We start from the raw sequence: 13401 nt of genomic DNA, 5'->3' as shown, positions 1-13401 counted from the left end.
GTGTTTTTAAAAACTGCATCAATCTGGAGTCCTGAATCACAGTTATTCCTTAATTTTGTCTGCACTTGTTTCCTCTAAGTGTTTAAGTTCCAAGACATTCTCTGTAATGACTTTATGCAAATTTAGCAAGCTTAACATGAGGGCGCATCAAAGAGACTGAGTGAAGGAAATTCTGCTGGATTTCTTTCTTTGGGAGGAGATAGAGAAGAATAGATAATGCCACTTAGATAATTGAAAGTTTTCAGTTTTGTGGCAGGTTCTGCAGGTGTGTGTGTATAAACATGTCTACATTTATACATACACATCTCTACAGGGACACAGACTACTACTCTTACGGTAAATACAGAGCCAAGTGAAATTTGCATACATCTCTTCTTTTCCTTGTAAGGGAAACATGCTGCTGATTAAATCTTACCTATTTTTCTTTTAAAATTGCTCCTCTTGGTCTGTATTTAAATGTGTCTGGATTCATTGCAGTCAGTTGGTTCTCTGGCTGTCAATTTAGCTTTATTCTGGTTCTGATCTGTAAATTTTGATCATAATCTTGCAGTAAGCATGACTCAGCAACAAGGTATTTTCTTTCTTCTCTCAAGTTATGCAGTGGAAGTGTGTTTTAAGTCTGGAAAATTGCTGATAGCTGTCATATGTTAACTCCAACAAGCACAGAATGTGATGTAGTTTAGACTTGATTCTTGATTAAAGCCTCAACAGTGGAGGCTTTGGTTGTGGTTCTTTTCATGCTGTGATCAGACTTAAGACATGTCTTTGGTCTTCTTACAACTGAAGCTACTGTAATTTTTACGTATGTATAAATATACTATGATTCTTTAAAAGTGTAAAATGTAAGAAAAATATTGGGGTGACAGCTTAAGAATGCATTGTGTAATAACTGTACAGGAGATGGAAATAATTGTTTCTCTGAAAATAGTGGTACGCTTGCAACTAGTGCATGGATTAGAAAAGTAAAAGGGGATAAGTTGCTGCCCCCTCATGAAGTCTATTAATTACCTTAATTCAACAAAGAGTGTGCAGTATGAAATTGCAGTACATGTGCAACATGTAGAAGAGAACATCAGTGTTTCATTCTGCTAAAAGAGCAACAGGCTGAGAAGATACAGATACTTGGTGCCGTAACTTACACAACAAAATGGTCCTTCTTCTCTCCCCCTCTGTAGTATCTCTTTCAGAGGGAATATAATAATGATTGAGGTTTAGAAAATTTATGTATATGTTCAGAACAATTACAGAAGACCTTTACTTCTAAAAACTTTTTAATATATTCTTCCAGAGAGAACTGTTGGAACTAATGTGAGTATGAAAATCTTTAACAGTGCTAACAGTATGTCTGTTGAGTACTTAGAGTGGATTCACCCAGCTTTAGAAAAGTTTCAAGAGTACTTAAGTGAGTAACAACAACAATTCACTGCTTTTCTCATCTTGTGAAGAAGCAAAGACTTGGTACTTTTATGTTAGGAGATGCAGAGAGTAAAAGTATAATGAAATTGAAACATTGCATGTTGTGCATGTAGGTTTAGACAAGATTGCAGTCAGGACTGAAAACTTAGTGCCTTATCTTTTAGTTAACTTCAGCATAGGTTTTGCAGACATCCACTAGCTGTACAACCTACTACTGAAAATTCTTAATACTTCAAGTGGGGGTTGCTCTTACAGAAAAATAATAGGATTTAATCTCTTGTGGCATCCTTAGTGGTGTTCAGTTTATTCTGTCTCACATAGGAAACAGTCAAGTATGGATGTTATGGAGTGGTTCTGAGGTAGTGATATGGTAGCATTAAGGAAGCCTGCCTGATAAAAGCAGATATACTATTTTCCATCAGTTTGTTTAACTTGGTAATTATTTTGCATGTAAAAAAGTCTGTGTGCTTTTTATTTGCATAGGAAGCATGCAGCTGAAGAAGATGCTAAGAATAAGATTGGAACAATTGAGGGTTTTTTCCCTCCTACTTAACACAGATAAAAAAATTCAGTCAGACTTACTTTCTGCTGATTATACCAGTTCTAAGCTGGTGCCTCGCAGGCAGTTTTTTCTTACTGCAGTTAGAGATTACAGTTTCAGTTAAAGCTATTTGAAAAAAAACAAACCACTTTATGTTCATATTGTATTTCTTCATAGAAGCATTCTAGTTGGAAAAGACCTTCAGGATCATCAAGTGTAACCAATGTCCCTACTATACAAAGTTCACTGTTAAACCATATCCTCAAGAATACAAACAACCTTTAAACACATCCAGGGCTGGTGACTTGACCACCTGCCTGGATAGCCCATTCCAATGCCTGACTACTCTTTCTGTGAAAAAATATTTTCTAATGTCCGGTCTAAACCTACCCAGTCACAGCTTAAGGCCATTCCCTCTTGTTCTGTCATTATTTACCTGTGAGAAGAGACTAGCAGCAGCCTCTCCCCAACATCCTTTCAGGTAGCTGTAGACAGTGAAGAGTTCTCCCCTCAGCCTTCTCTCCCTCAAGTTAAACAGCCCCAGCTCCTTCAGTCACTCCTCATAAGATTTATTCTCCAGGCCCTTCACCAGCTTTGTTGCCCTCCTCTGCACTCACTCTAGCACCTCCATATATCTTTTGTTTTAATGTGCCCAAACCTGAACATAATACTTGAGCAGAGTACAAGGGGACAATCACCTCTCTACTCCTGCTGGACACTGCATTTCTAACACAAGCCAGGATACCATTGGCTTTCTTTGCCACCTGGATGCACTGCTTGCTCATATTGAGTTGTTTGTCTGTTACAACCCCCTTTCTGCCAGACAGCTTCCCAGCCACACTTCCCTAAGCCTGTAGGCTTGGGGTTGTTGTGACCCAAGTGCAGGACCTGGCATTTGGCGTTATTGAAGCTCATGCCATTGACATAGACCCATCAATCCAGTCTATCCAAGTTCCTCTGCAGACCCTCCCTGCTCTTCTGCAGATCAACATTGCCACCCAACTTGGTGTCATCTGCAAACTTATTGATGACACACTCTGTCTCCAAGGTCATCAATAAAGATGTTGAACAGTAGTGATCCTATCCTCACTTATTTGAATATATATGTGTATTCCTCTGACAAACATGATCAAAAGTGATTAGGTTTACCAGAGTTGTACTCAGGTCAGCTTTTACTCCAAATATTGTTTCTTTCACTGAATTACCTTTTTATTCCCTAAGTCTTGGATGCTGCTGTTATTTAAGCACCATTTTATGCCAGACCAAAAAAACCCCAAACTTTTCTGAATGTAGTTGTGCTTATCCCCTCTGCTGGTGAAGGGTAGAGGAAGAGAATCCCTCTACTCCATCTGGTTATTAGGTGCTGAAATAGTGCTTTTGAGATTTGGCTTGATATGTGCGTATAATAAGCTGTTGTGATTGTGTGTTGACTAAAAATCCAATTCCTAAAGAATGTGCTAATTACCACTAAATCTTGGAAAAAAATTTGCTGAATGACTGTCTTGCAGGTACATACCATGTTCTGTCTGTACCATCTTGAAAGAGTTGCATCTGTAAAGAAGGAAGAGAAAGCTGTAGGTTGTTTATCAATGACCATAGAAATCCATTGAGTTCATAAATACAAGAATCAAAATACACAATAGAACAGAAACAAATCAGTATGTGTTGTTTTCCCCAGGCTTTAATTTATTTCCATATCTGTATTATACTAATTTTGTCTTTATTCCATGTTTTTTAGGTTGCCTGAAGCTCAACAGAGGGTTGGAGGATGTTTTCTAAATTTGATGTCACAAATGAAGAACTTATACCTTGCATACTGTGCCAACCATCCATCAGCAGTAAATGTTCTTACAGAACACAGGTACATTAACTTGGTGGTCTTTTAAATGTGATACAGAAGTGCATAAAATGCACTTGAGTTGTAAAGTTGTGATGTGTCTCTTCACAGGCTTTTGGAATGCTAGAGCTTTTCTAGGGGGGAAAAAAAGGTAGTACTTTAGGTGGGTTTTCTTTGGTTGGTGTTTTTGGTTGGTTTTGCTTGCTTGTTTATTTGAGACAATACAACTGAAACCAAAGTGTACTGGTTGTCATCTTTGTTTTGATCTCTGCATGTTTTTAAAATGAAGTTTGAAGTTGTGGCATAATTGACATGATTACTAATAGGAAATTGGTGAATTGTAGCTTAGCCCTGTAAAAGCCTGTACACTTGTATATACTTAAATTTATAATGTTATACCCTCAGCTTTGTATTTGAGTGATATGAAAAGAGTGTAAGTGTTTTGAATTTCCTGTGTGTAAGGAATAGGATGATGACTTCATGTGGCTGAGGATGCTAAGCTGTGGGAGTGAACTTGAGTTTGTATAGAAGATGCACTGTATAACCTCGAGGGAAGAGAGTTGAGGCCAGAATTTGATTAAAGTCTGCTTTCTCAAACTTGTCCTATGTATTCTGATGATCATACGCTGCAACAAGTTATTAGTTTGGGGCTGTGCTTGCTTGTGGTGCAGGACAAAACCATGGCCTTCTCTTGAAGGTTATGCATAGGATGAATGCTAGCAGGTTACCTATGATTTTTGCTTTTCTCCCATGTTTCTTTTTATCTTGTTCTGGTGAACTAACATAAATATACTTCAAATATTCTGAGTTCTTCCATCAGGAAGAGGAGTGTTGTTGCTTTGTTTGCTATAGATTTAGCTTCTATGAAAAACTTGCATTTTAACAGTGGCACATTTGTGAACTTTACTCGGTGTCAACAAGAACCTTTCTAACTACCAAATATTAAGTACTGCTTGTGTTACTGAGATGTAACTGCTTTCCAGCCTCACTTTGAAAAATTAAGCTGCAAATTCACATGGCACCATAGGCAGAAATTAAACAAGAAAAAAAAGGTTTAAAATCACCTGATGAAACCCCTTAGTGTTTGTTTCCTTTCGAATGGCTTATGTCTAGTAGCACTCTGTAAATGCTAAAATATTTAGGTGATCTAAACCATTGGCTTAGATTTTGGTTTTGTGGCTCTTAAGCTCTCTCCATACAGAGGTCTGGGTTTTAATTTATAGTTGGAAGGTGGTAGAGTGATAGCCAAGTGGTCATGTACATTTCTTAAGATCTGGACATAGTCGTAAAGGTTTATCCTAACTTTTTGAAGTTCTGGAAAGCACCAAGGAATAGCTGTGTCTGAGGAATGGTAATAGAAATGAAAGAGAGGAGAGCTACTTGTTCTGCAAATGGAGAAGTAAAGCATTTTTTCTTCTCCGTGTTGCTTCACACATGGGTTGTTCTAAAAAAAATTGTGTTTCTGGTCTGTAAAGTCAGCTTTGGTATCAAATAATGAAAAAGTTCATCTAAGTATCATAGAGCAGTTAAGTAATTTGGATGTAGAGGTAGACTCAAAGGAATTATTTGTAAGACATAGCTCAAGGAAAGGTAAGTGATGATGATTGGCTTTTCTTTCGATGCTGTTGTGTTACCAGGCATGAGTCAACAGAAGTAAATCTTGTTCATCCTTTTTTTAGTTGCCTCTTCTATTTTAAGCCCTTCACTTTTGAGCACTATTGCTATAGGCTGCTTAACCTCTATTCTGTTTTTTTTTTTTTATAGCATATACTACTTTCTGTGTTTTTACTGACACTGACTAAAAACAACTTACTGTAATTTAAATTGTTTCTTTAACTAGTTGGAACACTGTATCACCAAAATTGCAAGTGCTTATCTGATTTGGAGGGTTTTATATGTTATTTTCTGAAGTATCAAGCTTCTTTCATGAGCAGTACTGTAACCTGTTCAAGTCCTTGACTCCTGTTGAAGACTGCATATGTATCTGTATAGATAAAACATGGTGATACTAACTTACTGAGTAGTATTTTTGACTTCTAATAAAAAGCTTTTTTTTGAATGGCATTTTTGTGACATCTCTAAATAGCAGTTCTTGATGAGGCTGGAGATGTTAAAGGGGCCATTCAGTTAGAATGTTATTGTCTTTTTGGGTGCCATTCAGTATGAATGCCAGCCTGTGTTTCCTCTTACTCTTCTTTGTAATTTGCTTCTTGATCATACATAGCAGCAAATGGGAGCTTTTATTCAATTAGTACAAAATAAAGATTTTGTGCATATATACATGTTTTATGTAAATACAGTTGGGGGTGAAGGGAGATAGTTGTATTGCTTAATAGAAAATATTTTTATTGTTTCTAATCTTCAAAGCTGCAAGCATACCTCATTTCCTTAAGTTAATTATTAATAGTTGAGCTGTTGAGATGGATTTCACTTAGACACCTGAGTCTATGTGAATAAGCAGGAATGGAAATAGCACCTGATGGCACCCACCCAGGAATTCAGGTTGTTTTGCAAATTGTTCCAGAGCCTTTTTTCAGCTGTTTAAGTTCTTGCAGTGTAATGAATCAGGAACTTTATAGAATTAAGTTACTTTCCTGTAGGCTTGTGATTGTGTCTTTTCATTGTGTTGTAAGTCTCTGGCTAGTGCTGAAGAGGTGAAGCATGTCGTCTACTGGAATGTGTCTCTTGCAGAGATCAGTGTTCTGCATGTTTCCACTTCTGCCTCTTCAGCTCATTCTCCTTGTTTCCTTCTCTCATTGTGGCTACAGTGCAGCTGTAGGCAATCTCTGTTTTATTTACTTTATTCCATAACAATCGTGTCTCTGGTCGCAGTGTTTGAAGTTTCGTTTTCTAATGTCCTTTAGCTTTTTTGAGAACTGTAGTTGAAATCCAGGGGTAGGCGATCCAATGCAATGAAATGGTGTTATTTCAGGAGAGATGTTTGCTAGCTGGTGAAAGCAGAACTGCCTCGAGGGCGTAGTGTTTAGACAAAGTAGCACTGATTGCTGTGTGCTTCTGATCGCAGACATATGCTTGATTTCCAGTAGGAGAAGAAACACGAGCATCCTAACACATGAAAGAATGAAATTCCCTTGGATGAAAAAACCCATTTGGAGTACAGCAATGTGTAATTGCAGTGGAATAAGGACTGCAAGGAATATGAGATGTTGCCTATCTCAGGAAGATCACCAACCCCATGAAGTTCAGTGCAGGGTCAAACTCTAGCAATGAAAAAGAGAAGGCAGAAGCTAGAACTGGCATTGTGGGCTCTATCCCAAATACTGAGGAAGGATACTTGAGTATCAAACTCATTGGAAGGTTGATAATACTGAAAACAAACTAACAGGCCCTAGTTATTAGTGAAGGTAAAACTCTTCCAAAGAAATACTTCAGAGTGAAGACCCAATATAATCAGCATTTAAATATGCCATTTGTGGGTGATTAGGTTAAGCTTTTTAAGTGCTGTTTAAACACCACTCTATATTTCTTTTAAAGAATCTTCTTATAAAACAAAATGGAAGAAAAATGTTTCCAAAACCCCCTTTCATTTGATGAAAAGGCAAACAAAAATTAGTAACATCTGTCTGCTTCATTTTGTGAAGTGGCAAGTGTTGCACCAGTTCCCAGCTGCCAGAAAGCTATTCACAAATCTTTGCTTGTTCAGACATAAATTTTGCTGGATTCTTCTGTTCTCTTAGATAACATATCCTAAGTATATTCTACACTTGCATCACAGTTGATAAAATTTGTGGAGATGAAACATCACAATTACTCTGAGTAACTGGAGCATGGAATACAGATCAGCTTGAGTCAGAGAAGTCTTTGTGCCTCCCCCACTTTGGTGCATCTCTGAGCCTGTAAGTGTGCAGACTGATGTCATACACCAAGCAACAGTTCCCCGGGAGAGGAGCTTGACTGGGAAGTTTAGCACTAGGAAATTAAAAGCTGCGGTCGAGGGATTGTTGAGCCAAGCTGTGCCACAACGCTCCCAAAATGCGGTGCCTGTGTACAGTCATCAGACCCCTCAGCAGTGCTAGCTCGTGCTCCATCTATTACAAACAGAGACCTACTTCAGAAGTGTAAGTTGTGATTTTAAGTGTGTTTTACTTCCTAGATGTGCATTCCTCAAATTTAAATATCTTTTTTTCTTCTCTTACTGTAGACACTTCTAAACTTGTTTTCTTCTCCTCATGCTGATTTGCAGCTTTTGAGGCTGCTGTACTAATAAAAATCTGAATATATTAATACAGTTTGAAGGCACTTTTCATGGTGACCTTTAAAATATCTGAAGTTGTAGACTAACTCTGGAGTGTAGTGGAGAGAGCTCTTCAGCTTGAGATTTCAGCATAAATGAATAACAGCACTTTAGTATGCAGCTCTGCATTTTAGACTGTGAAGTGACCCAATAGTGAATTCAGATCTTGCAACCTCATTCTGAAAAACTTTTTACTTAGGCAGTTGTAACTAAGTTGGTGATTTCACTGTTGAGAAGTTATTCCTGTTTAGCAAAATGATATTTTTTTAAGGCACATGCTCTTTAGCTGTAGGATGGAGATTTATTCAGCATATAGTGAGTGTGGTACTTGCAGGCATCAATTGAAAGAGTGACATGAAAGAGCCATTGTCTTTGTCAGAGCAGCTGTGCTCTTAAGCTTATGACACTGACTTTTAAGCTCCTATTAAAGAACTGTTGTGGTATTCAGATGGTATTCTAACCCACTGGTATTTTATTGAAAGTAAACTTTTCCACTATGTTCTGTGTTGTATTTGTCATTTGAATAATTGAAAGACACTCATTTTAAGGATTGAACTAAACCAACATCTATTTTGTCAGGTATCTTTTTGTCCACAAGGCTGCGGAGGTATCAGGTTGATTTAGTGTGAGTAGATTGGCAGTGGTGTCTGCATGGTGGAAACGCTCAGACAAAATTCTGGGTTGTGTTGTATTCTAAGTGTGTGTGTTCATACTAAAGTTTGAACAAACTGGCATGTCAGAACTTGTTGGGGGAAGCACAGAAACGTTTGAAAGAAAAGGCTGGCCACTCGGAAACTTTAGAGGAAAGCTATGTCTTTCAGTTTTAATTACGCCTATTAACACTGCTCCCTGTAAAAGGCTTCCTGATGATGCTATTGCTAAGCCTGTTTTTCAGGACACTGTGTCACATTTCAAGTGAGCTGAAGTTTAAACTTGCTCAGTAGGTTCCTACATTGTGATTAAGTAAAAACGAGGTGATGAACAATCACGTCTTCTATGGAAGAGCAGCAAGCAACCTGGAAACTGCTGCAACATTGTGTAACCACAGTGTGTGTAGTTGAAGGCATTGCAGAATAGGAAGAGAAATAAGATAGTATCTGTTTTCTTTCATTTCAGGTTTACAAATACTCTGTTTTATAAGTTCAGACTACAATGAGGGTTTTTTGGTTGGGTTTTTTTTTTTTCGTATTGTCTCATGTCTCTTTCATTTCAAAGTAGGGGGAAAATGTTATAGTGATAATGAAAATTTAGAAACATGAGTGGGCAAAGTGGTAAGCATTGCTTCTACTGTAGAGGCATAAAAAGGGGGGAAGAGGAGGGGAAAAGATTGCTACCATTGTGTTAGTGGAGAGCTCAGCAAATGCCATTTATGTAATGTATTTGTATCCACCAGCAGCATGGAGATGGCTGAAGTAATTAGGAATGTAGGAGTTTGCCTCTTGCCAGTCTGAAGACAAAAATTAGCACTGATGAGAACAATGTTGCATTGAATGGTCTGTGGTATTTGTAGTTGGCACATTCTATAGAACGTACTGCTGTGTTGGGGAGTAAGGGGAAGCTGTGTAGATTGGGGTCTGGATTGTGCTGCCTGAAATGGGGAAGTGTACCAGATGATGTGAAAGAATAGTTGAAGTTTGGCAGTGAGGGCTGGGTCTGGCTGAACTGAACAAAATGTAAAGAGTGAAATGAAGTGTTTACTATATTTGTTCTTGTAGCAAATGTTTAGTTGAAAATAAAATAGATGAAGGTAGTTACCAACTACGATATGTAATCTAACTTCCTGTTGTTGACAGTGATGGAGATGATTGCAGGGAGAATTAATGAATAAAACAAAAAAAAGCTGTGGTGTGTAGAGCATAAGTGTCATACATAGCAAATTGAAATTTAAAATCACTGAGCGCCTTCTGACAGAAGGATTTTCACACATCAATGTTAGTGAAGCTTCCTTTGGGAACTGGGTGCTGTACCTTCATTTGTCTACTATATCACCTTGCTGGGAACTGCTTGTCTTTTAGCTGGGTCAGGAGGAGGGGATGAGCCACCACACCATGTCCTTGCACCTTAGTGTTTCATCGAATTAGCCTCAATCCTTACTGAAGACATAGCTGGTAAGACTGTAAAAACAAAAAAAAAAAACACCCACAACTCAGAGTTGTTAGTATTGTTTAGAATGCCACCAGAATCAATTGTCATGTTCTTAAGTTGTTGTGATTTTATTCTGAGTAAGGGCAGTGACCAAGAAAGTGTAACACAAAGTATGTTTTCAGGCTGTAGGCATACAGCCTTGCCTAGCTTTACTTTTTGAATGTAAATTTAAACTAGGAAAGTACTCAGGTCTACGTGTTGAATTACAATTTTTCATGAAAGGCACTCTAAGAGCCTTTTAAGTGAGTTTTGATTTTGGCTGAAATCTGATCACATCATGAGCTGATTTTAGGAGGCCTACAGTTTTTATTACATGTTGCTTGAGAGGGATGTAGCAAGATCTGCCTGGTGGAGCTGTGGGTATTTGCAAGTGTGTCCAGCCCTTCTCTTTGCATCTCTGAAATGCAAAGCGAGTGTTGGGATATCCCCTCATCCTCTTTCTGGACTCTGCAGTTGAGTACAGCAGAACACCCAGAAGTTCATGCACCAAGGAGTGCCTGGGCCTGGACAGAGTGAGGATGGAGTGCTCTAAAAGAGGTGACATAAGCTTATGTTGAAAGTGACCATTCAGAAATGATACTGGATATATCTAAGCAAGGTGGTGTAAGTAATTACCAGTTAATGAATCTGAGGACAAGTAAATGTTGGAATAAACTGTATAGAAGCCTTCTGTGAATGAGGAAGTTTTAGCAGCTGGGAGGAAAGAGATTCAGGTGGGTAGACCACTTACACTGTGATGGGAAAGTCACAGTTCATGTTGTTGTTATGCTCTCTGTTTGGAAAAGTGACACTTTTTCTGAAGTGGGAAGGGGGTGTTGTGTGTGTAAAGGGGGGCAAGGTAGGGAGGTCTGATTTGGCTAGATCTCTAATGCTTTAGTATAATGTGTCCCACTGAAACTGAGCATGGCAGTATCTGATCAGCGTTGTTTTTCCCTAGGGAAACTGAGCAGGTCAAGATTTACTTTGAATTCTATGTGGAAACACCTTAAGTTTGGAGGTACTTGCCCTTCCTGTTAACTTAATGTGGCCTTAAGGAACAAGTGTGTCACTTTTTTAATGTTTGACACAATTTTTGCACTTTAAAAATGGTATCTGGTAGCTGTCTAAGGCTTCCTTTTGAAAAATGAGGCTATGCTAATAAGCAGGGAGCAGAAAAAAATGTAAGCAGTAATCTTGACTTTTGGGGCACAATGCTATTGATCAGAAGGTAAGGACTTCCAGGGTATCTTAGTGTAGAATTTGTGACTGTCCCATGAGAACAGTATTTTTGTTGTGGATTTTTTGGGGGGAACTAGATAATTTACTATAACAATGGCTCAAAACACAAGCATCTCCATGTGCAGACATCAGAATAATACAGCATGAATGCAAGATGATGTTATCTTTTTAATGGGTGGCTTTCTGAATTTTCCTTTATTTAGCTTTTTTGTCTTTAAAATCCTGTGTTCTTCTGCAACTTCTATTTTCTGAAGCCTGGAAATCAGCCCAGGTGTTGCCATATGTTGTTTTCCCCATGGAAAGGGCTCATTTTGTTCCTGGTTATTTAAACTTGAAAAGCTTGTCCTTCAATATACTCTTGAGACCTCTGTTTTGTAAGCAATTAAGTATAACTGTTTTAAGTTTCTTTGATAGTGGAATGAGCTGAAATTGCCAGAATGTGCTGCTTTTTAACTGAGTTACTGGAAAAAAGCTGGATGACTACTTAGAAATTACTCAAATATGAAAAAAAAACCAGGGAAATTGGTAGTTCTTGATACTTGGAGAGCATGGATTCCTTACAGTAGCTTTACTGTCTTCACTGAGAGAGTCATTGGACACTGGAATGGGCTGCCTGGGGAGGTGGTGGAGTTGTCGTCCCTGGAGCAGTTCAAGGCAAGGTTGGATGTGGCACTTGGTGCCATGGTCTAGCCTTGGGCACTGTGGTAAAGGGTTGGACTTGATGATCTGTGAGGTCTCTTCCGACCTTGGTGATACTGTGATACTGTGATACTGTAAAATAAACATGTCATGTAAATATACCCTCAGCAAAACCCAAACTCATCTGAGAATAGATTGCATGGTAATTGTTTTACTATAGTCTACTGTTGGCTCTTAGTTAATATGGTTAGTTACTTTGCAGGAACACTTTGGGTGTATGAGATAAAAGTGTAGGAGAAAAAAAAATGAAAAATGTGTCTTCCTCCTAGTTCCTGACACCTTTTAAAATACCAGTGCTTTATTAAATATTAAGCTGTTGACTCATTTGTCAAGAACTGAAACAAAATGCCCAGGGAAGTGGTTGAGTCACCATCCCTGGAGGTATTTAAGATGTGTAAATATGGTGCTTAGGGAAATAGTTTACTGGTGGACTTGGCAGTGCTAGGTTTACAGATGGACTGCATGATCCTAAAGGATTCTGTGATTTATTCCCATGTATTACCTGTGTAAATCACCTCTGAGGTCATATGTCATTTTACTCGAGTAAAGAAATAAAGCATGAGTGGTTTTAGTCTATAATTGTTGCTCAGATGGCATAGTATTTTAGAAGTTGTCTTTTGCCCTGAGAGTCAGTTGTGTAGAATGGTGAGCTTGATCTTATGTCTGTTGTTCCCTGAATAGAATCCTGTATCTGCAAATGTCTTTGTTCTCATATTTTATTTAATGCAGTAACTGATCCAAGTATTTCAGTTGCAGCAGAGTTACTTCTTTATTCATTTGGCTTCTTGCTTTATTGGCAGAAATCCTTGTGAATGAAAGACTGGAAGAAAAAGAAACAATATAATTGCAATTGCCTTGGTAATTTGATCTTAATTTGTTTAAATATCTTGTCTACACAGTGAGGAGCTAGGAGAATTCATGGAGATGAAAGGTGCCAACAGCCCCGGGATCCTTGTACTGACCACGGGCCTCAGCAAACCTTTTATGCGTCTGGATAAATACCCCACATTACTCAAAGAACTTGAAAGGCACATGGAGGTATATCTTATCAGCATTTATGTTCCAGCTTAATGATGATTTGACAACAATTATTTTAAAGGTACATGTCAGACATGATGGGAGGCAAAATTACATTTGCTTACTCTTCTGCCAGCCTTCTAAAATATGGTCTGTAATAGTTTAAAACTTATCACAGTGAAAGCCCTGTAAAAACGAAATATTTAAAGTAAGACTAGCCAGAGAAGCTAATCTGCACTCCTAGAACAGTCTTGCAGGGTCTTTGAGTAACTT

The 13401-nt window shown here is 38.2% G+C and overlaps 1 protein-coding gene across 4 annotated transcripts in view; it reads left to right on the top strand.

Annotated features, from left to right (window-relative positions):
• The window catches only part of ARHGEF7 (Rho guanine nucleotide exchange factor 7), a 126312-nt gene that overhangs the window by 81275 nt on the left and 31636 nt on the right, over positions 1 to 13401 (top strand). For all 4 annotated transcript variants that reach the window (XM_064143738.1, XM_064143736.1, XM_064143739.1 and 1 more), the window contains 2 exons: positions 3696 to 3818; positions 13011 to 13149. In XM_064143738.1, the coding sequence (XP_063999808.1) occupies positions 3696 to 3818; positions 13011 to 13149 (262 nt within the window). The remainder of the gene's footprint in view (positions 1 to 3695; positions 3819 to 13010; positions 13150 to 13401) is intronic.

Source organism: Pogoniulus pusillus, chromosome 5 (genome assembly GCF_015220805.1).
Source record: "Pogoniulus pusillus isolate bPogPus1 chromosome 5, bPogPus1.pri, whole genome shotgun sequence".
Classification (NCBI taxonomy): Eukaryota; Metazoa; Chordata; class Aves; order Piciformes; family Lybiidae; genus Pogoniulus; species Pogoniulus pusillus.
Note: the sequence above shows the minus strand (reverse complement) of the source record. Positions and strands in the feature narration are given on the sequence as shown.